We start from the raw sequence: 21,965 nt of genomic DNA on the forward strand, positions 1-21,965 counted from the left end.
CTTTGACGCAGGAACTAGACAGAATCACAGTTTTCTGTAATAGCGATATATAGTCTCCAGTTTCACACTCATGTTGTTAATGTGAGTCGGCATCACAGAGCTGGCTAGCAGTCAGGTTTGATCACACTCGCCCTCTTGTGGCCAAAGAACATATAATACATTTTCAGTGAACAGCTTTGTTCCATCATCCATTTAAGATTAAATGAAATGAAATTTTACATCCAATTCTGTTTCACAAAGAAACTGTATATTTGGTTGGAATTGGCCAAGGGTTCAGCATTAGTGAGCATTATGCCCACTATAATTTAATAATGACACTTGACTTGAACCAACAGGATGATGAGTGGATCCGTCTGTCTCACTGAAAGTAGGAACAAGCTCCAACGCAGAGGACACAAGGTAAGTGTTGCAGTGAGTACTGTGATCCTGCAAAGGTACCAACACATTCGCTCTTTGAGCATTTATGCATCGGTGCTCTGGGTGAATAATAAAGAGCTGCAGTCATGCTGTAGCAGCTGTTCCTCCATCTACTGTGTCCGTTGGGTCAGGTGTTTCAATGCCAGCAGTTCAGAGTCACCATGGTGGACTTAAAATACTTGTTTGCACAATTTCCCTTTACCTAAACACTTTGTATTGTCGTATTGTACTCTATTACAAATGAATCAATATTAAACCTGTAAAAATCTTTAAAATACATTTTTTCCCTTCCAAAAGATCCAAACTCCTGCTACGGTTTGGAAACCCTCGATGGGATGTGGTGCTGCTGTAGAGCTCAACCTTCATCTCTGCAGCTACAGCAATAAAAGGATTGTGTGTGGAAGAAACTGCCTAAGTCTAAGGCTACGTCCACACTGGCCCGGATAGATTTGAAAGGGGCGTTTTCGTCTGAAATCGCTCCGCGTTCACACTAGCGTTTTCAGTCGTTTTCACAGAGTTGTGCGTTCACATTGAAACGGCCCAAAACGCTTACGTTCCAGTCCTGCGCATGCGCAAAAGCGAGTGAGAATTAAAGAATTTGAAGAAAAGCTATCTGGAGCATGTACAAACTGATATACAGTGGCTTGCAAAAGTATTTGAACTTTCCCACATTTCGTCACATTACAGCCACAAACATGAATCAGTTTCATTGGAATTCCAGGTGAAGGACCAATACAAAGTGGTGTACACGTGAGAAGTGGAACGAAAATCATACATGATTCCAAACATTTTTTACAAATAAATAACTACAAAGTGGGGTGTGCGTAATTATTCAGCCCCCTTTGGTCTGAGTGCAGTCAGTTGCCCATAGACGTTGCCTGATGAGTGCTAATGACTAAATAGAGTGCACCTGTGTGTAATCTAATGTCAGTACAAATACAGCTGCTCTGTGACGGCCTCAGAGGTTGTCTAAGAGAATATTGGGAGCAACAACACCATGAAGTCCAAAGAACACACCAGACAGGTCAGGGATAATGTTATTGAGAAATTTAAAGCAGGCTTAGGCTACAAAAGATTTCCCAAGCCTTGAACATCCCACGGAGCACTGTTCAAGCCATCATTCAGAAATGGAAGGAGTATGGCACAACTGTAAACCTACCAAGACAAGGCCGTCCACCTAAACTCACAGGCCGAACAAGGAGAGCGCTGATCAGAAATGCAGCCAAGAGGCCCATGGTGACTCGGACGAGCTGCAGAGATCTACAGCTCAGGTGGGGAATCTGTCCATAGGACAACTATTAGTCGTGCACTGCACAAAGTTGGCCTTTATGGAAGAGTGGCAAGAAGAAAGCCATTGTTAACAGAAAACCATAAGAAGTCCCGTTTGCAGTTTGCCACAAGCCATGTGGGGACACAGCAAACATGTGGAAGAAGGTGCTCTGGTCAGATGAGACCAAAATGGAACTTTTGGCCAAAATGCAAAACGCTATGTGTGGCGGAAACTAACACTGCACATCACTCTGAACACACCATCCCCACTGTCAAATATGGTGGTGGCAGCATCATGCTCTGGGGTGCTTCTCTTCAGCAGGGACAGGAAGCTGGTCAGAGTTGATGGGAAGATGGATGGAGCCAAATACAGGGCAATCTTGGAAGAAAACCTCTTGGAGTCTGCAAAAGACTTGAGACTGGGGCGGAGGTTCACCTTCCAGCAGGACAACGACCCTAAACATAAAGCCAGGGCAACAATGGAATGGTTTAAAACAAAACATATCCATGTGTTAGAATGGCCCAGTCAAAGTCCAGATCTAAATCCAATCCAGAATCTGTGGCAAGATCTGAAAACTGCTGTTCACAAACGCTGTCCATCTAATCTGACTGAGCTGGAGCTGTTTTGCAAAGAAGAATGGGCAAAGATTTCAGTCTGTAGATGTGCAAAGCTGGTAGAGACATACCCTAAAAGACTGGCAGCTGTAATTGCAGCAAAAGGTGGTTCTACAGAGTATTGACTCAGGGGGCTGAATAATTACGCACACCCCACTTTGCAGTTATTTATTTGTAAAAAATGTTTGGAATCATGTATGATTTTCGTTCCACTTCTCACGTGTACACCACTTTGTATTGGTCTTTCACCTGGAATTCCAATAAAACTGATTCATGTTTGTGGCTGTAATGTGACAAAATGTGGAAAAGTTCAAGAGGGCTGAATACTTTTGCAAGTCACTGTATTTATCTTTTTTTAGGGCTGTCAACATTAAGAGCAATCAAAACAACTGCTGTATAATGCCAGGGCTCGCAAAATCGCTAGCCCGACGTCCCGGGGCTAGCGATTTTTCCAGTCGGGCTACCAAAGTCTATCTCAGCCCTGCCCGTCGGGCTATCATAGGAAGGAAAAATATGTGTCAATGCTTTTGCATTCTTTCGCAAATGTAGCTGAGTAATTATGTCATTGGCATCGATGAGCCACTGTCAATATGTGACATATTGAAATCGCGTTTGAATTTGCGCTTGTTTTTTGCTTTCACTTTGCGATCGCGCAAACTGTGTATAGAGAGCGGCAGCACTGATTGGTGAGTGACGATCATTTGCGCACCAATTCCTCTGACATCGTCTTATCACTCATTAGCTTACTATTCAAACATGACAAGTGAAATCTCCCGCAGCAAGCTTAAACATGTGAGAGGTTGATCGCGCAGAGAATCGCTGAGCGCTATGTGAGTGCGTGTGTAAAAGCAGCAGGATATATATTTTAGTTCTGCTGAGCCAAATAAGACAGGTCAGGGTGAAGAAGTGACAGCCAAAGAAAAGGCTACCACAAAACGGAAAAGTTATGACAAATCAGACTATGAGGCAAAAAGAAAGCTCAGCTTTATAGTTTCATGGACAAAAGAATTTCTGTGGCTGGAATATGACGAGCTAAATAACCAGGGCTGCACATAAGTGGTCCGCAGGTGCGCATTTGATGTCAAAATAAAAAACGCGCACCAGATAAGAAGTTGCAACAGGCGTTTGAGTACATAAGATTTTCTGGAGGAGGACAGACATTTGTTTAGAACTCTTAAAGATGTCGAAGAAGCTCCTTTAAGCAATTACTTTGGTGTTCCTCCACCTCCAAAGAAATGTCAGAAGAAGTCCGAACCGCAAAAGAAGCGCGTATTCTCTGAAAAGTGGTTGCAGGAGGTGAGCTGGCTTCAAACAAATGATGAACGCACAGAGATGTGGTGCAGAATATGCCGTGAAAATCCCACTCTAGCGGACAAAAACAGTGCCTGTTATATGTACGCAAACGCACGTTGCAACTTCTTATCTGGTGCGCGTCTTTTATTTTGACAGCAAATGCGCACCTGTGGACCACTTATGTGCACCCCTGTAAATAACATAATGTTCTGCCGGGTGTGTTGTTGCTTTTCCCTCGATTTCTGAGTCGACAAGCGCCTTTGTTACTGGGACCAGTAATTTTAAGAAAGACCCCCATTAGAAACCATGAGAAATGCATGAAATGCATTATTGCTCAGTCTGCAATGTCTTTCCCAGAACAAACACCAATTGCAAACATGCAATTGGTGTGCTGCAAACAACATACCAAAAATAAACCTGAAAAATCTGTTTAGAACAGCGTACTATGTTGCAAAGAGTGAACTACCACTGGCAAAATTTAGCAGTCTTTGCAAACTTCAAAAAGCAAATGGCCTCGATCTTGGTTCCACTTGCCTCTTACCTGTGACTTCAGTGGAAATTTCAAATTCAGGATCTGACACAGACTGATTCACACAGTTCTTACAAGTTCATAGAAATTTCTGTTCAATTAGAACCAAGTATTTGAGTTGATGGTTGTAATTTTTATACAATGTTGTAATTTGGGTTTCAACAATTTTTTGATTAATGTTTTGTTTCCGTTACAATATTATACTTTAATGTATAATATTGTAACGGAAACAAAACAAGAAACAAAACATCAATCAAAAAATTGCTCTTTTTTATTCGAGCTACTTAAATTTATTTTGGGCTACCACAAACTGAAGAGTCCCTGCCCGAAGGGCTACCAGGGATTTTGAAATTTTGCGAGCCCTGAATGCACTCCACTATCTTTGTTTAATTGGTCACATCAATGCATCACATGACAAAAATGTGTCAGCTTTTTAGAAAGTCTGCGTCTGCAGTGTCCACACTGCGACGGGACAGCTCAGTTTTGACGGGAGGCCAAAACGGAGAGAAAACGATGGGTTTTCAGACGAAAACGCATTAGTGTGGAGGTAGCCTGAGTAGCTGTTTAAGTGTTGTCCATTTACATACATGTAGGTAAATGCTGTCTTCTGTGACAATGACTGCAGCCACTCTGAACAGCATCTCTCACAACTCCAGCTCCAAGTTTTGGGAGTATCAAACTTCTTCATGCTTCAGTCCTCGAGGACCGGAGTCCTGAAACCTTTCCATGTGTCCCTGCTGCAACACACCTAAGTCGGTCATTAACAAGACTGTAGAACCTGACTGCGTGCTGGGTTAGGAAACCTCTCACCCTACTCAAGTATATTAAAGTGAAGCGTTTGGAAAAATATAAAAGTACTTTTACTGCACCATGTTCATTAACTCATGAGCTGCTGTAACATGAATCAGGTGGCCGAGCTGCCACCTCAGCATGCAGTCAAGTTCTATAGAGTCTTGCTAATGTTATTCAGGTGTGTTGCAGCAGGGACACGTGGAAAAGTTTCAGGACGCTGGCCCTCGAGGACCACCTGTGCTTTAGAGCATCTCCCTGCTGTCCCTTTTCCTTGATCCTGACGGCAAAATCAACTGTCAGTAATCGAGAATCACCTTGTTGCTAGGTTCCTGTTTTTAAATGCTTGAATGACAAACAAACAAAAACCCCACAGTCCTGTGAAAATGGTCAAGATCAAAGTTGTCTGAAGACTGAAATCTGAGGCGTTAGAATAGCTCAGCATCAGCTGGTCTCTGAGTCGATTGTGTTTAAATCCTCTGACAGCTGAGCTCAAACCACTGAGATTTCAATAACACCTGCCTCCCACAAACAAAGACAAACAAATACAGAATAACAGTAACTTTTATCTTAGAGGCATTATGGAAAACTCCATTAAAACATCTTCGAGGCAAAGCATTTCCAGTAAACCTCCAGCAGATTCGTCACGGGCAAACAACAACCTGTAAATGTGTATGTGAAAAAATACGGTCTATAAATGTGAAACATGCTTTGCTGCTATGTGTGCTATGATGGTTTTAATAAACAATGCATAGTAGTGATTATCTTTGTTGCACTTCAAACTGTACATTTGATTAAAAAAAGAAAAAGCTGCAGGTCTTCGGTGTTTAAAGGAGCTGCTCTGAATCCTGATGATGTGTAAAGTATGAATGAGCAGAGAACATCTACAGTCACGTGCAGTTTCACTGAGGCCATCACTTGGACCTCTGAGACTGCAGAAAGTAATAAAAGAAAAACATATGAGCATCAATTGGACTTTAAGTTCATCATCATCAAAAAAGAAAAGCTGCAGTCTGTCCAGCGGTCTTAGTGTCCCAGCTGCCTGTCGTCATATGTGCTATACCTCTTGACGTGGATTCTACGGACACGCTCGCGCAGTTCGGGACCTCCGGGCCCCTCCTCCTCCTCGCTGTGAGAGCCACAGTTGTTGTATCTCCGACGCGTGGCCTCGAGCAGGGAGTTGTCGGGCAACGGCATCGTCTCGTAAAGCAAGGTGTTCAGAGTCTCCTCGTAGATTCGAGCTTCAGGGAATTCCACCTGAGAAGGAGCGATTGAAAGAAACGTATAGACTTATGCTGATCAGTCACAACATTACAGGCCTGTGAGGTCTCGATGCACTGCACTGGTCCTGGTGTGGACTGCAGGTCAGCAGTGTGTGTGTCCAGTGTTTAGACTCATCCATAAGCGTGTGCTCAGTTTTTAATGTTGTCTTACTTTTAGTTCACAAATTCAACGACCTGTATGTGTGTAAAACAAGCAACAAAGTGCACAAAGCTGCTGTCAAACAAGTGTGAAGGAGATGCGCGCTCTCTGGTGACTTTCAAAGGAATGACACCACAGCCACCGTCATCCACAGCTTCAATGTACCGTTTCACACTGACTTCCACTCTGGTGGCAGCTTGCTTACATTTGGACAGCTGAAGTTTTTCACAAATTAACTATAAAAGGTTTTTTTTGTGCTGTGTTTGCCATTTACATGATATGGAAGAGGATTAGGGCCACTGGGGGAAAGAAAAGAAAAGAAAAAAAAAAAAAAGTGGGCACGGCTTTTTTTTTCTCCTTCTTTTCCAGAATTCTGAGATTAAAGCCAGAATTCTGACTTTAATCTCAGAAGTACTTAAATCTTTCATACTGAAGAAAAGCTAAAAAAAAAAAAAAAAAAAAAAAAAAAAAAAAAGCTCTTTATGGAAGATCAGCTGGCAAACAGCGCAGTCATCAGCATGCCGGCAGCAGAGCCTTCAGTCCAGCGTCCATGATGAAGGGTCAGAGAGGTCATGGCTGTGACCCAGAAACTATGCTGAGCCTAATAAGAATCTAACTGGAGGAACTCGGTACCCCGAAGAAAACCCACAAAACACAAAGAGCAACACGAGAGATTCCCACCAGCTGCTCCGCTCAGCCTCACCTTGGTCTGCTTCTTCTCAGTGGCGTAGACGATGGAGGTGCAGCAAACCTCAGACAGCTTGCGACCCTGGCCATAAAAGGACCAGCAGCAGATCTCGTCCCCGATCACGTCTTTGATGAAGAGGATGCGGCCGTTGAAGCTGAGAGACAGCCGGTCGAACAGCTCGATGTTCTTCAATAGGTGGTCGTCAGAGTTGCTGTTGAGATAAAGGCAGAGTGATGTAGAGCAGAGGCTCTTCACTGCAGTCTGGACCACGAGCTCATTACAGTTTATCAGCTTCAAAATAATAATCAACAGTCTCCCCTCACCGAGTACTTTGAAAGGAAGGAAAACAATTATTCTTGCATTACGAGAGGCAATAAGATCTTTGGAAGAACCTTTGTTACCTGGTGTAGGAGTACTTGTTGTTGCTTCTGTTGTACACCAGCTTCACGACAGGCTAGCAGGAGCAAGCACAAAGGTCAAACATCTGAATTCCACTGCGTTAATATTCAAGCAGGCATTTAAAATACTGCAGGAGTACTATAATAAAATATATTTATATGAGTGCAGCCTCTAAAAAGAGAGTTATAAGATGTGTTAGAGATCAGCTACAATCACGTTTTACTTAATTTACTGTTTCTGCTGTAACAATGAAAATGACCTAAGCTACACTCATATTGAAGCTATAATAAAAAACACATTGTTTCAGAAATGACAGCCTTACTTATAATAACAAATAACAGTGATGCTCTCATGTACCTTGGAAGAAGACTGGATGAGCTTCTCTTCTTCCTTAATGGAGGTGACTACAGGTATAACACACATGGGTTGCTCTTTATTACCCTGTTAACAATAATTATAATTAATTTACAGTTTACATCCGAGATCATAACAGTCTTGCTTTTCCTGGAAGTTTAACAATAACCAACCAGAAGGAGGCTGATCCACAGAGACATGTTTGTAGCTTCACAGAGAACCTGAGACAAACTGTGGGTGGTTATAGTGGGCAGAGTTTTACACAGGGCGTCTTTCCCGTCACAGCCCCAAACAAGACTCTGTGTTCCTGGCTGGAATTGGACCAGCAACCTTACACTTGCTAAGTAAATGTGTAAACCACTACACTGAAGGCCAGCACTGTGAGTGGCATCCCTGAATTTAAACTGAATGTAACTCCTCAGTGACCACGCGAGTGACACAAACTAGGATTTGGGGAGTCACATGATCAGACACTGCTCACTTTACACCTCTGACATTTCTATTTTTTTAAAGTCAACAGCGAGATGAATATTTGACAGCTTTGAAAAAGGTATTTTATCTCCAAATGTTTTCTTCTCAGCACTTGCATGACTCCTGCACAGCAAGAACAGAGTAATGTGTTTCCAGCACATGATACCAAAAGCCTTCACTAAATTCAAAAACAGAGGGACGGGCCTCAGCTCACAAAACATGTCACAGGCGAGACAGAGCTCATCTTTGGGCCCGCATGTCTGCCAGGTGAACTGGCATTTATAGATGATCTCACTGCTAATGCAAGTAACAGGTTAACAGGAGTGTTGTGTGAGCAGGAGTAACCACAGAGTAGGGCTGGGCCATATTATACCGTTCACGGTAATACTGGTACAATGTTAGGCAACGATAAGAAAATGAAATATCGCGATAGAATATGGGTAAAACGCGCATGCGCAGTGCCTTTGTTTTCATACGCACATGGCCGATTGTTGAGTTAAATGGATGAACCAGAATTGGTTTGTAAAAATGGTGCAACTTCAGTGATGTGGAACTGGTTTGGTGTTTGTCCGTCAGATACACAACAAAGCACAGTTTTTTGCAGAACATGCAAGCGGCCGTATTTGTCGGACTAAGGTGCCCGTAAATCTGGGAGTAATCTGGGTCCTAAACTCCGTCCCTTTCAGGTCCCAAAGTCAAACGAACACAGAGCATCACTGAGAGTTAAAAATTGTCTAAATTCTTTCATCCTTAATAAAACGATCAGCATTGCTGCTTTACCAGGTGTAACAATTAAGTTTAACATCCAGGCATCCATGAAAACAGAATTTATTACATTTAACGGAGTTAGAAGTTAGCAGGAAGCTAGCGGAAGTTAGCTCGCTAGTTTCGCTAGTAACCTAAGCATGATATAGCATGTTCTGACTGAGAGATTTCTGAAAAAATTCAAACGTACAGCTCTGCTATCACTTCCAACATAAATGAAGACAGAAAACTAAACAGCAGTGACGTTTGTAGGGTTACTGAAGTTGGGCTAGCTGGTATATAATGATGTGCTACGTGATCGCTAGCGACACAGCTATGTTAGCATAACATAAACACAGTGAAGCTGGAGGATGAACGCTAACACTTTTCCACTCGATAAAAGTTAATGTGAGGGTTCCCGATGGTTAGAGACAAATGCGATCGCATGGCAGGATGCTGTAAACGGACCAAACTTCAGTCAGGAGAACAACTTAGATAATCCATCCACAATACGAGGTTAGTCATTAATATACTGCCACAACATGGGAATAGAGCAGCTGTGATAGAATACAGCATTAATGAATCAATGGTACAGAAGTGGAGGAAGCAAAAGAATGAGTTGAATAAAGTTTGATTTATCTGACTGCTTTGTTTCGCTTAATGTGCCTTATAATCCCATGCACCTTATGGTCCGAAAAATACATATTTGGCACACTGCAGTTTAATGTTGCAAAGCACCTCTTTTTAACTACAGTGGATATTATACATGGTTATGCTCAGGATATGTCAGCCCATTTCTACTGGAAATGCCTTTTGGTTAAACTTTCAGCAAGGAATCTGCATTTGCACTGTTAAATTTTTATGTAGCTTTAATGCATATATAAAAAACAAACAAACAGCTGCTTGTTTAAGTGAAAATAAATGGATGGGGTTTTTTTTGCGCTAGTAAAGTTGTGGAGTTATATTTTGTCTTGCATCAATTATATCGTCAGTTATATTGTTATCGCAAATTTTCAAATATATATCGTGATAAATATTTTTGGCCATATCGCCCTGCTCTACCACAGAGGTTACATCATGGAGAATTGCAGCCCTGCTGTGTTCATCAGCTGATCACAGAGCTGAAGATCAGACTAAAGGCCGCGTCCGCACAACCAACAAGAATCAGTATGATTATTAATGATGGTAAATGGCCTGTATTTGTATAGCGCTTTACTAGTCCCTCAGGACCCCAAAGCACTTTACACATTCAGTCATTCACACACTGGTGATGGCAAGCTACATTGTAGCCACAGCCACCCTGGGGCGCACTGACAGAGGCGAGGCGAGGCTGCCGGACGCTGGCGCCACCGGGCCCTCTGACCACCACCAGTAGGCAATGGGTGAAGTGTCTTGCCCAAGGACACAACGACCGAGACTGTCCAAGCCGGGGCTCGAACCAGCAACCTTCCGATTACAAGGCGAACTCCCAACTCTTGAGCCACAATGATGATGATGATAATGTGATAATATGAGTGTCTAGAGCTACTCCCATTTGTGTAAGCTTATTTAGATCACAGTTTGGCACTCGAAAGTAGTTCCAGTATTTCATTTTTGGGTACTGAAGCTCTGCAGTCTGAAGAGCAACAAAGAATGTGTCAGTATCCCAACACTGTGTGGACCGTACGAGTCAGTTTGGATGGAACTGACCTGCAGGGAATTTTGGCAAAGCTCCACTAGGCCCTGGACAAGGAAATGCTTTGCTTCGACCAGCAGCTCTTGGACAGCCTGTCGACCTTTGGGTAAGGCAACTCTGCCATCTCGAAGGTAGCACAGGATGCTGCCAAAGTGCTTCCCGCTGCGGTCGATCAGGATCCAACCTGAACAAAAAGAGACAGCGCTGAGAATATGGACCTGCTGCGGCACCTCAAAGGAAACAGCGTGTAGCCAACATGACAGCAAACCCAACATCTCTGAGAGGAAGCTGTGTGCAAGTCTCGCTGGGGTTACTGCTGTCAAAATGTCTTATCCACTGTTGGACCGGCCTTTTATTAGCAAGCCCATAGGTTTTTATTTCAGACACTCTAGGACACATTCATGGAGAGCAAATTATGAAGGTCAAAAAACTTTATATTTTAACTGGTCTGTGCAACTTCTGCAGCTTGCTGCTAAAAACCTTGTTGGTAAACTGATCACTGTGAAACTTTTCTGCACGAGTTCATGGTAAACATATTCCTGTTCATGTAAGAAAAAGCATATATGAAGCTTTAGAGGACACTTCAGCATTTCCTCTTCTGTGCTTGTCTGGGTGCAGACGTCAGAGTCAGACTATCAACAGCTGACAAGTCTGTTTGATATCAAATAGAGTTTAGATCAGTGCAACTCTGCAGATGAACTACTCTATAAGAAAGACGTCTGCTGAAAAACTAACTGTTGCATAGTTGACGTCAACGAGCATTTTCCATAAACGACAGAGAGCGAGTTGTTTATGGAACGACTGCCTCCCCACTGTCCAAACGTGTCAGAAAAAGCACCTGTTGTTTAATCAGTACAGATTAAAATAAATGAGCTAAAATTTATTTCAAAGTGACTGAAATTTAAAGTCAAGCTTTGATTATGAGCCAGAATCATAACTTAAACATTTACTGGAACTTTTGTAATCTTTCCTACTTTAAACACAGTGAATATATGCATGCAAAGTATGTGACGTTATACTTTGGGAAACTTGTATCAGCAGCTCAGAAATGCTCACCGTCTTTATCTGTGAACACTTCCTTCTTTCCACTGAACATAGCCTTCAGCATGGAGTTTTGCCTGGTGAGCACCTGCAGCGTTGTATAAAACAGCATCCCTCCAACGTTGAGCCGAACATACTTGTTGCCTAAGCCCACTGCTCCGCGATGACTACAGGTCTTGGTCTTGGGACAAGCCAGAGGAAGGTCTGGGGAGGCGGTTTCGGACTTGCTGAGGTCCTGGGGTAGGCAGCTGTCCCCAGACATGTCCCTTTGGAGATAGATGACCACCCTGCAGACGGAGGTCCGCAGGTCCCCCGCCGTGTTGACCGCTACTGATGAGGCTGCCACAACCTCCTGGTGCTCCAGGTCATTCCTGAACAGAACAAAACAAACAAGAGTCCTGAATTACTCCCAGAAATTCTCAGTGGAGCTACACGGACGTCAGAGTTGATCAAGACTGTTGCATTAATCAAATAAAACACGCAGAGATTGAGGGGAATCTTCCCAACCCAGAGTGGAAACCACCTTCCCTACTGTTATCTCTCCCTCAGTTCCCCTCCCTCAGAGGAATGAGGCTGGACCGGAAACTGAAAGGGTGGGAAGGGGGCACATATAATTAGTCACTGAAAAGAGTCACATAAAAAGCTTCAATCGCGTTATGTTTTCCTTGGGAATGGCAGTAAAAATATTTATTTTTCAACTTTAAATCACTACTAACGGGTAAAAGGCTCCAATAATCTCGTCCAGCTTTTGTTGAGTGCGCATGTCAAAGAAAGAGACCGTTTAGCAGCAGAATGACTTTCAGCAAACTAACCAGATGCATTCACGTGTCAGTGGGGGGTCAGGTTACTCGGCATGCTTTGTTCGGTCGAAACGTTAATATGGACTCGTTTCACACCGTTACGTTATAACCGATAATTCACCGAATTCTTTAAATGGTACCGCTAGTGGATTAATAGCTTTGCGTCAATGTTTCACCGCCAGTTCCTCCGCAGGTGTGTTTTGCTAAGGTTAGCTAATGTTTGAGCAGGATGTCAAGACTTCGAACACGAAAACCTGGAAATCCTAGATCTTGAAAATGTGTTTATGTAAGCACGTTTTCAATCTATTCAAAGATAGCAAAGCCTAAATATGACGCAGAGAAACTCTTTACTTTGCCAAGTAAGTGTGTCACACTCAACAAGTCACATGAAACTGCCAGATTTCAGTGGAAAGCTCAACGTTGTCGCCCTTCGCTACATCCTGAGAGTAAACGACACTAAATAAGTCTACAAACATTTACTTACCGACCTCCCTGCGCTGTATTTGGGTTGTCAGATAAATGTACACCGGCAGTCAACTTTATCGCCGCTGCATTTCCACAACAGTATAAAGGTTTTATACTGTTAAAAAAGAAAAAGAAGTTCAACCAACTAAAACCCACGCCTTCTTCTTCCACGGAGTTTACGCTGGCCTTCAATTGCAAAGCACAATGCTGTCCTCGTCCGTCAGTAACAGGTATTGCAAGACAAAGTGCCCTGCCTTCATTGGATTGGAATGTTCGTGTACACGCCAGCCCCGTTCCATTTCATTCAGCTATCACGCCTCCCACAGGTCTTACCTTGGTTTTTCAGTTTTAACTCTGTGTTGTGACTGTAGGAAGCACCTTTTATAAAATACAGAAGTGCCTTCATATTATAGGGCTCTGGATGAGCCAGGTTACGGAAACAAACACACACACACAAACACAGGGAGGAGCGTTTGGTTTCCCTGGCAGCGAGAGGATGAGGAGGAGCTTTGGTTGGTTGTTACTCTGCCACATAGTCAAACAACAGAGAACCATCTGTGACTGCGGTCAATAGAGGTAAAAGAACACGTACAAGCGTTTTTAAATCAGGTTAGGGGTTAATGAAACCGTGTTGTCCACGTAGGTTTATTAGCTTTAACAGGGCTAATGTGTTGCGTCCAAATAGCGTTAGTGAGCAGCTTAGCTAACTAGCTATTTGAATTAGCTAACTAATTTTAGCAAGCTAGCTAACGGTGTTAGCCTGGGTCACAGATTTCGACTGGCAAGAAATAGTGAATAATACTACAGCTTTCTTTTGTTTTACTTATTCAGACTGTTTATAACGTTTTTGTACATTCAAATAAGTTAAGGTTAGTTTCCATTGTATCCGACGTTAATGTGATTCTGATGACTTACACTGGGGAAGCCTGTAGTTATGTGTACGTGTTTATTTAATGATAATTTGACCGTAAATAGTTAATAGAGCTGCTTGTAAAATATTCGCTTCGGACCTGTCTGTCACTGAAGACCATAGTTCAACGAAAAGTTCATTTTGCATGAACGGACCATATGTTACCGTTAGTGGCTAAACGTGACTGGACGTCCAGACATACAGTCAAAAACAAGGCTCCGAAGTCTGGTTGGAAACACCGACGTCATGTTACCATGGCTAACTGAGGTCTTCGGTTTCATACAGGTGGCTTCCCTGCTGCGATATCTTTGATTGTTAGCGAGTAGAACAAACATGATGACACCAAACTCCCAGAAACCTTCAATCAGCAGCAGCAGAAACAACCACAACACAGGGCTCAACAGATAGCTAGATAGTGCTGTGGCACGATAGACGTAACAATGACCTCACTAGACCTTCCAGTTTAGTTTGTTGGTTTCTTTACCTGCAGTTTGATGTATTTTGTTACTTTTGATGTTTTAAGACAGCAAATAATGAACAAAAAGACAATATTATTTTAGTATTATTATAATTATTTTATAACTTATGTTTATAATATATAATAATAATATTATTATATTGTTGTTGTTAGGCACCATAGGGTGAGACTATATGTCGCTGATCTGTCACAGGGCTGACACAGAGAGACAGACAGCCATTTGCACTCACAGTCACATCTATGGGCAATTTAGAATCACCAGTTAACCAGTTGTCTCCGTGGGAGGAAGCTGGAGAAAACCGATGCAAACACAGTGTTAGTAAATGAGGGCCAGATGAAGTCATCTGTAGTGTAAGATTTTATATTGGGCTGAAAAGCCTGCTAACTACAGTAGCAGTTAAAGGACTTGTTCTGGATGCTGATACTGATATCAAAGCTGTTTTATACGTGTTTAACTTCTCTCATGCTGGTCTTCCTCTATCACTCTTTCTGTCTCCTTTGTGACAGGCCCCGTGGCCATGGCTACAGACCCATTAGCTGAGGCAGGCTTTTATTTTGATGAACTCAACAAGCTGCGAGTGTTGGAGCCTGATGTCAGCCAGAAGACTTCAGAGCTCAAAGAAGAGTGCAAAGAGTTTGTGGACAGTAAGCACAGATCACATTTAGTTTAACCTGCCCTCCTAACATTAGCAGGTCCTGCATGTACAGACACGTGTTCTTCTTTACAGAAATTGGCCAGTTTCAGAAGATAGTGGGAGGTCTGATTGAGCTTGTGGATGACCTGGCAAAAGAAGCAGAGACCGAAAAGATGAAGGTAAGCTCAATATTTGATGACTTTTCATTGGCTCTTGCAAAAGAAGTTGTAGTGCTCGTGTACTAAAGCTTTATAACATCTGACTGTGCCTGTATGATATGTGATCATGAGAATAAGACTTTTTATCAGGTATGATTCTGTGTTGTTCTCCTTCAGGCCATTGGAGCCAGAAACCTGCTGACATCTGTAGCAAAGCAAAGAGAGGCCCAGCAGCAGCAGCTTCAGGCTCTCATAGCAGAGAAGAAGATGCAGCTTGAAAGGTAATATAGAAAAAAAATGAGTGGGTAAAGACACTCATCTGTGCAGGACAGTAGGCTATGGTGTCCCATGTGTATAATCAGGGATATGACAATTCTCCAAAACCTCGTTGTTTTTTTGTTTTTTTTACAGGACGTGAAACACAATAGAAAAAACACATTTAGGATAAACTTCCCAGCTTTCAACAGACCAGCAAGCTCCATGTTGTTGTTATTGTCACACAGTTATACAATATTGCATTTATATTGAATTCCAATGTTTGTTTAATTGTAACACTCCTAAAAAAATAACAATAGTACTCGTGTGCGCCTAAATAAATGCCTCGTGTGGAGTACATTTATATTTTCTGTGCAGAGTAGAAACATTTCTGTACACATGCTAGTGGAGGAGGCCCAGTGCTGTCCTAATGTGTGGTAGGCATAAGTAAAGGATAGTCTGGTATCTCTTTCTTATGCCTGTCTGCTGTTTTCTGTTGTGTCCTTGTCACAGGTATCGTATAGAGTACGAAGCTTTGTCCAAAGTGGAGTCAGAGCAGAACGAGTTCATTGACCAGTTTATTCTCCAGAAGTAAGAACTCCCGAGACCAAACAATCTGCGACTCTCCTCAGTGCCTATCCCATTTTCAGAGAACTACTTCGCTGCAGCTCCTTTTCCGAAGCGGTCCCAAAACTCCGACGTCACGGACCTCCTCTGACTGCCTGCTGTTCCCACTGTGGACAGGTGTGTGCATTTACAGTGCAGGGAGCTTCAAGTGCTCATCTCTGTTGGCATCAAATGCCTCGACATGTCACACCAACACTGAAGACGATGGAGCTATTTATACAAAGAGAACCTATTTATACTATTTATACCTTAGTCTGTATATCTAGTTTTATTACTTTTTGTATCAATGGAGATTAATACTGCATGTGCATGTAGCTGTAAATAAGTTTCAGTTCAAGAAAAATGAGCAGATCAGGATGTTTTTGTTTTATTCCATTGGTTGGTGCAGCCAGTACATAAGAAACATTCTCCTCATTGTTTTCTCGTATGTGTATCCTTGTTATCCAGCATTCATTTGAGAAAAATGGTTATACTTGAATACTGTATGTTGCACAAAAGTATCACCTTTGCCTCCAAGCTGTAGAAGAGGTGTGTGAGCAAAGTTTAACAATGTGCTATTAAGTATTGTGTTAATAAAGATTACTTGATATGCAAATATTCTGGCATTGTTTGACCTCACATAGGAAAGAACATTCAAAGCATGTCACGAGCCTGAAACTGCAGAGGACAGTTCACGTGTGCTTTATATACTGTAGGTCTACGGATGGAGTCACCTAAACTCCTTCCAACTGGTTGTGACAAACTGTGGCTGAAATCTGATCTTGAGTCAGTTCTTTTTCTTCTTTCAGTACTTAAATAGCAACACTTGAAAATCCTCATTTACTAAAAGAAAAGAGAAATATCTTTGCTTCTCTTCCCCTGCGATCCTGGATCGTACACCCTCCAGTGATGCAACATCAGAGCAGCTTTTCTATTCGTCCAACCACTGATTAGACATTGACCTGTAAATCTGCTGAAACAGGCCTTTAGGATCTAATCCAGGAAGTCTGAAAGGGCAGCCTGACAGCTAAAGTTTCTTTTAGGTGATTAACATTGATTTTGTTGTTGACACCATCAATAGGAGTACATTATATTACACTGTCTGCTTTTTCAAACATGTCCATCACCACTGTGTACAGTACACTGACTGTAGCTCACAGACTGTATAATGGATCTCATGACCACTAACATTACTACAGAGTAATGTTAGTTACAGTTTAGACTAGGGCTGGGTGACGTGACCTCAGATGAAAATCACAATGAACTCGTTTTATCTTTATTACAACTACTGAATAATTTTATACACAGAGTGCAACAAGAACGTATTCACAGCGCTTCACTTGTCCCACGTTTTGTCATGTTCCAGCCTTTTTCCAAACTAGATTCATTTTTCACTTCAAATTTCGACACACAACACCCCATAACCCCGTGCAGTCAGGTCGTACTGTAAATATGTGAACTGTTAAAGGTGGGATATTTTTAATTGGTGACACAATTGTCCTCCAAGTGTTGCAACAGATTTGTAGCATTATTGTTGGATGATGAAATGTTTTACTCCTCTTTGTTTGAAGTCGTCTTTACTAAAGTCAAACGTGTCCAAACAACAGACGTGAGATTTGAAGGTGTGCACACAGCTCGATGTGTTGATTTGTTTGTTTTTCTCCATGATGCTGCAGAAGGCACAGAGTCACATGACAACACAGAATTTTAAAAAACTGAAATAACCGACACGGGAAAGATTACGTGGATTAGAGATTCACAGTGTCAGCTTCCTTTTTGACTGCCCAGCTCTAGTAAGGAACACAGCTGATTTGATGCTAGCTGTCTCAAACAAAGCAGTAAAGTATTTCAGGACAAGAATGTAAAGTACTTCCATACCAGACTTTTACTATTAACAAGTACAGGCAGAGATATGGTAGCAGCTGTACTTGCTGCCATCTTCCATGTCCTCCTCCTTCTTCTTCAGCATGGAAGATAATCTAGAACCCTTGTAGGCGTATGTGGTCCCCTTCAGTTTTGCTTCTACGTCATTACATACGCAGCCCGAGGAAGCTACGGCAGGAAAGGAAAAACAAACAAAAAACAAGTACTGTAGCATTTTTCACAGTTCTGGTACTGAAAGTTAGTACCTTTTCTAGTAGGCTGTAAACATATTTAAAGTTTTACATGTGCATTAAGGTGGAAGTCACTTCTGGCGCCATGTTCAGACAACACTGTTCATCATTCAGACACAGAGGCTGTAGAGGCTATTGATATGTATATAAAGCATAAAACCATGAACTCTTTGTAGTTCGCTGAATAGTTTCAGTTTCCGTCTCCTGTTCGACTTTTGCTCCAAGGAAAAAACCAACCAAGTTCATGGTTGCACATTTAATGGCATAGTTTGAGAGCAGTATTTACAGCGAGCCACTGGTCATCCCTCAAAAAATAACACCCTGAGCACTCGTAGACAGCGACAGCACCTTTACCAGTGTGACTCCAGGACAGCCCTGCAAAATGCACCACCGTGGACACGCTCTCATTTCTTCTTGGTATACTGTGAATGACAAACGAAATGAACATTACACTTTATGTTCATGTGTGTAAGACCTTGGAGGTCTTCTTTCCTTTATCCTTACTTTATCGAGAATCCAGTCAGCATCTGCAATCGCTCTCTGGATGATCATCTGTATCCTCTCAGGGTCGTCTTCATCTGAGTGGCTGTTGTAACCCTGGAAACAAACAGCAAACAAAGACTTTATGATCTTGGCAGAAACTACTTTCAGCAGTAATGATGATGATGATACATTAATGGTGTATGAGTCACAGTTATTGGTTGTTATGGTGACCATAAACATGTCAGCACTATCTAAAAATAAAAATCAATACTGCAGCACGAAGGTCAAAGGTCAGCAGTTTGCCTTCACAAGGAACGGCTCGTTAACAATTCGACTGTTTACTGCTGCTGCCAGCCAATCACATCACAACAGAAACAGAAAATAAGGTTAGTGATGAAGGCAGCATTAGATCGCCCTCTTCACATCGCTGCAACAACTGCTTTCTGTGTAGAACTGTGCACGAGCTATTTTTAAGATATTTTGTTGCTTTTCTCCATTTTATACTATTATCAATTAAAAATTGTCACATTTTTAACATTTCTGTTGACTTAAAGTACACAACACACGTGTCTGAGGTGGTCAGTATGGACTCTAAGACTGGTGTTTTCAGTACAGTCAACAAAAGATGAATTCTATTAAACATCACTCAAATCTCCTGATACAAGTCATTTCTGATCCACATCACAATATTGGCATTTTCTGTAAATTCAGTGAATAGTTTATATAATCAACACATTGAAAGTACTGCTTGTTTTTTACTTAATTGAAATAATAAAAAGTTAAATAAATATGATTATAAATAAACCCCACACAGTCACATGTTGTGTGTTTTGATCAGTGAACAAAACCATATATGTATATTTATCTTCATGATTCTTTGTGCTTCTCATCATAAATGCTCTCTGTACTCTTTCACATGATTCTTGCTTAGGTGGTGTCAGAGGTCTGTGGTGGGGGGCTGGGTCAGATTATACAGTTTTCTGCTCCATGTCAGACTTTGTTACAGAGGTAACCCCTCGTTGAGGAACGAGCCCCTCGATTTGTTTTGTCTGGTCCTTCTGTGTTGCCGTGGTGACTACAGTCATCTAAAGCAGCGGTGAAAAAGTATCGCAGTTATTGGTGTATTTCACACAGTACAAAATAAACGGTAGAATATAATATGGAACAATCGGCTTTGTCATTTGATATATTTCATCACATCGCACGGCCATAAATTCAGTTTTATTTATATAGCTACTCTCCTCAAGGCACTTTATATTGTAAGATCAAGACTCTACAGTAATACAAAGATTACTGAATTATCCCAAAAACACACCAGGTTCGGTGGGTCTCTTCCTGTTAAAGTGAAGTTCTTCCTCCCCACTGTCACCCTGTGATCATGTGACTGTTCTCTCTTTATTAATGCCAGGTCCCTGAAGTAACTATTGTGTGAACCGGTGCTTAATAAAGACGGCTCACTAATTCTGCATTGGGACAATTTTCATCGTTTTCCCGATCCTCACTATGTGCAGGATTATATGAATACTTCATGATTGCAGATCTTGCCATTGATTCTCAATGAGCTGCTTAAAACCATTTCTCTGTGTCAGATGTGATGTAGCTCAGTTAGTTTTGAAACACAAGAGTCCAAAAGGTATTAAAGTTACCGTCACAGTTTCACTTGGAAAACATTTTGCTTGTCATTGATCGGTGCATAAGATGCCCTCACCTGTCTTATGGCATGTCGATAGTGTTGCTGCATCGCTGTGGATGGTAACTGCCTGCAGCACCTGAGCAGGTATCGATACAGCTGCAATGGAGTGTGGACCAACTCGGCTCCAGCTAAAGGTGGCATCCCTTCCTGGTTAAACAGCTGTTGATAAAAATAAAAACAGACTCTGAGTGTAGACTGCAGATGTAAGAACATCTGGGCTGAGTGTGTCAGCAGGGGAAAGCACATACGTTTTAATATAATGCTGTGAAGCTTTTATAGAGATGATTCCCCAACAGCAGTAACACTAACAAGATGCCTGGAAACATAAATCTGGTACAGGCATGTGGTTAATGGTTTCAGATACATGAAGCATCTGTACAGAACAAGTATTAGTAATGCCAACACCAGTGTTGTGCCAAAAACTGATTTCCAATGTTTCTGTGTTTTTTATGTGTAATATCTTTACGTATGTTGGTTAATAGACTTAAGTGAACAGGGTTTACAAAGGGGTTATATATAAAATTTAAAAATTACCTGTTTTTCAAGTATCTTTATATTTATCTTTATCTATACTTACATTATAACCAATCCAGTCCTTTTTGTCCAGTTAAAATATGTTTACAGAACTATTGTTATATTTGTTGCAATTTCTGCGGCCCTCTTGGCCAGATTACTCTGAAAAAAAAAAACATTTTTAATGTCAACAAGATGTTCTTTCAACTGGAAAAATTAAGGATATATAAAAGTCGCTGCCAAAAACTGACTGCAGCTTCTACCTTGTGACATGAATGTTGTTTGTGCCTCAAGATGACTTGATATCATTCATGAGGGATACATTTGACATTTGTTTCACATATTATAGACCAACAAGTTATTTATAGCAGTTTGAATACGAGCAATCATTTTTTGGCACAACACCGGCCTGGATCAGAAGGACATTGGCTAGCTTGTCAGGTTTTGTGTAGTTTTGGCGCCCTGGGGAAAAGAGAGCTGGGCTAAAGTAGTTCAAACTACATTAAAAATAATAATAATACCGACAAATGGAGATAAAATAATACCCCAGATACAGCAGAGACGTGGACAACATAAAGATCACCTATCAGCCACAAACATGAAAATACACTCTGCTCAGTGTCCATCATTCAGTTTCCAGTTAATCAAGCAGGACTACTCTCAGTTAGCCAGCTAACTGTGAAACTTATTCCAATGTAGCAATATAAAAAATTCAAAAAGCTCCACGTGGCAGTAAAATATTTAGGTTTCGCTCTCGGTGTTTAGAAATTGCTTTCATCCTGACCTTCCAGATTTACGTTTGGCTGCTCTGGATGTAAACAGTGTTGCTAACTGAGGCTAGCTAATCACTGACAGAAGCATTCTTTTCCACAGGTTGGAGGCTATACTGTTACTATAAAGCACGCGTGGGCATGCCTACTGTAGCTGTGAACTGCAGGCTGTCAGCGTGAACGAAACATCACAGAACTCTGCTCAGAGTCTTCTTACTTCTATGACCACTGCATTCACAAGCTCCAACTGTAATGTTACCCGGATGTATTCGATGCCCGTCTTCTTCTATGGTTGGCAAATATGTTACATTGAAAGAGCATCGACCCCTGTTGTTGGATCTATAAACTACAAACATAGGTACACACATCTGGACTTAAA

At 41.7% G+C, this 21,965-nt stretch overlaps 3 protein-coding genes across 10 annotated transcripts; 1 reads left to right on the forward strand and 2 right to left on the reverse strand.

Moving 5' to 3' along the window:
* Positions 1 to 5,806: 5,806 nt before the first annotated feature.
* Positions 5,807 to 13,122, reverse strand: tnfaip1 (tumor necrosis factor, alpha-induced protein 1 (endothelial)). Its single transcript, XM_031728580.2, has 7 exons — positions 12,991 to 13,122; positions 11,722 to 12,077; positions 10,680 to 10,849; positions 7,779 to 7,862; positions 7,424 to 7,476; positions 7,038 to 7,233; positions 5,807 to 6,169 (listed from the first exon to the last, which is right to left on the reverse strand). Exons 2-7 carry the CDS (start codon positions 11,966 to 11,968, stop codon positions 5,939 to 5,941), a joined length of 981 nt encoding a protein of 326 aa, XP_031584440.1. The 5' UTR covers positions 11,969 to 12,077; positions 12,991 to 13,122; the 3' UTR covers positions 5,807 to 5,938.
* Positions 13,079 to 16,629, forward strand: ift20 (intraflagellar transport 20 homolog (Chlamydomonas)). Of its 3 annotated transcripts, none has more exons than XM_039622823.1 (5): positions 13,079 to 13,201; positions 14,867 to 15,004; positions 15,088 to 15,173; positions 15,330 to 15,433; positions 16,058 to 16,629. In XM_039622823.1, the coding sequence occupies exons 2-5, from the start codon at positions 14,878 to 14,880 to the stop codon at positions 16,329 to 16,331; spliced, it is 591 nt and encodes a 196-aa protein (XP_039478757.1). In that variant the 5' UTR covers positions 13,079 to 13,201; positions 14,867 to 14,877; the 3' UTR covers positions 16,332 to 16,629. The 3 variants fall into 3 exon arrangements, with proteins under 3 accessions (XP_039478757.1, XP_039478756.1, XP_031584441.1); XM_039622822.1 differs by lacking the exon at positions 13,079 to 13,201 and adding an exon at positions 13,252 to 13,547; XM_031728581.2 differs by lacking the exon at positions 13,079 to 13,201 and adding an exon at positions 13,266 to 13,547 and having other exon boundaries at positions 15,921 to 16,200.
* Positions 16,386 to 21,881, reverse strand: lyrm9 (LYR motif containing 9). 6 transcript variants are annotated; one of them, XM_031728583.2, is made up of 6 exons: positions 21,601 to 21,853; positions 20,319 to 20,462; positions 18,632 to 18,724; positions 18,482 to 18,549; positions 17,892 to 18,065; positions 16,386 to 17,683 (listed from the first exon to the last, which is right to left on the reverse strand). In XM_031728583.2, the coding sequence occupies exons 2-4, from the start codon at positions 20,442 to 20,444 to the stop codon at positions 18,532 to 18,534; spliced, it is 237 nt and encodes a 78-aa protein (XP_031584443.1). In that variant the 5' UTR covers positions 20,445 to 20,462; positions 21,601 to 21,853; the 3' UTR covers positions 16,386 to 17,683; positions 17,892 to 18,065; positions 18,482 to 18,531. The 6 variants fall into 6 exon arrangements, with proteins under 6 accessions (XP_031584443.1, XP_039478760.1, XP_039478759.1 ...); XM_039622826.1 differs by adding an exon at positions 20,552 to 20,633 and having other exon boundaries at positions 17,278 to 18,065; positions 21,736 to 21,853; XM_039622825.1 differs by having other exon boundaries at positions 17,278 to 18,065; positions 21,804 to 21,881.
* Positions 21,882 to 21,965: the final 84 nt, after the last annotated feature.

This window comes from Oreochromis aureus, linkage group 14 (genome assembly GCF_013358895.1).
Source record: "Oreochromis aureus strain Israel breed Guangdong linkage group 14, ZZ_aureus, whole genome shotgun sequence".
Taxonomy (NCBI): domain Eukaryota; kingdom Metazoa; phylum Chordata; class Actinopteri; order Cichliformes; family Cichlidae; genus Oreochromis; species Oreochromis aureus.

Bases quoted from the DNA above. Each gene is read 5' to 3' on its own strand.
- tnfaip1 (XM_031728580.2), bottom strand. From the start codon at position 11,968: ATGTCTGGGGACAGCTGCCTACCCCAGGACCTCAGCAAGTCCGAAACC. The intron at 10,850-11,721 runs GTGAGCATTTCT...CTTTTTGTTCAG, and splicing joins AGTGTTCACAGATAAAGACG to GTTGGATCCTGATCGACCGC. The intron at 7,477-7,778 runs GTACATGAGAGC...TGCTCCTGCTAG, and splicing joins TCATCCAGTCTTCTTCCAAG to CCTGTCGTGAAGCTGGTGTA.
- ift20 (XM_039622823.1), top strand. From the start codon at position 14,878: ATGGCTACAGACCCATTAGCTGAGGCAGGCTTTTATTTTGATGAACTC. The intron at 15,174-15,329 runs GTAAGCTCAATA...GTTCTCCTTCAG, and splicing joins CAGAGACCGAAAAGATGAAG to GCCATTGGAGCCAGAAACCT. The intron at 15,434-16,057 runs GTAATATAGAAA...TCCCATTTTCAG, and splicing joins AAGAAGATGCAGCTTGAAAG to AGAACTACTTCGCTGCAGCT.
- lyrm9 (XM_031728583.2), bottom strand. From the start codon at position 20,444: ATGCCACCTTTAGCTGGAGCCGAGTTGGTCCACACTCCATTGCAGCTG. The intron at 18,725-20,318 runs GTGAGGGCATCT...GTTTGTTTCCAG, and splicing joins ATCGACATGCCATAAGACAG to GGTTACAACAGCCACTCAGA.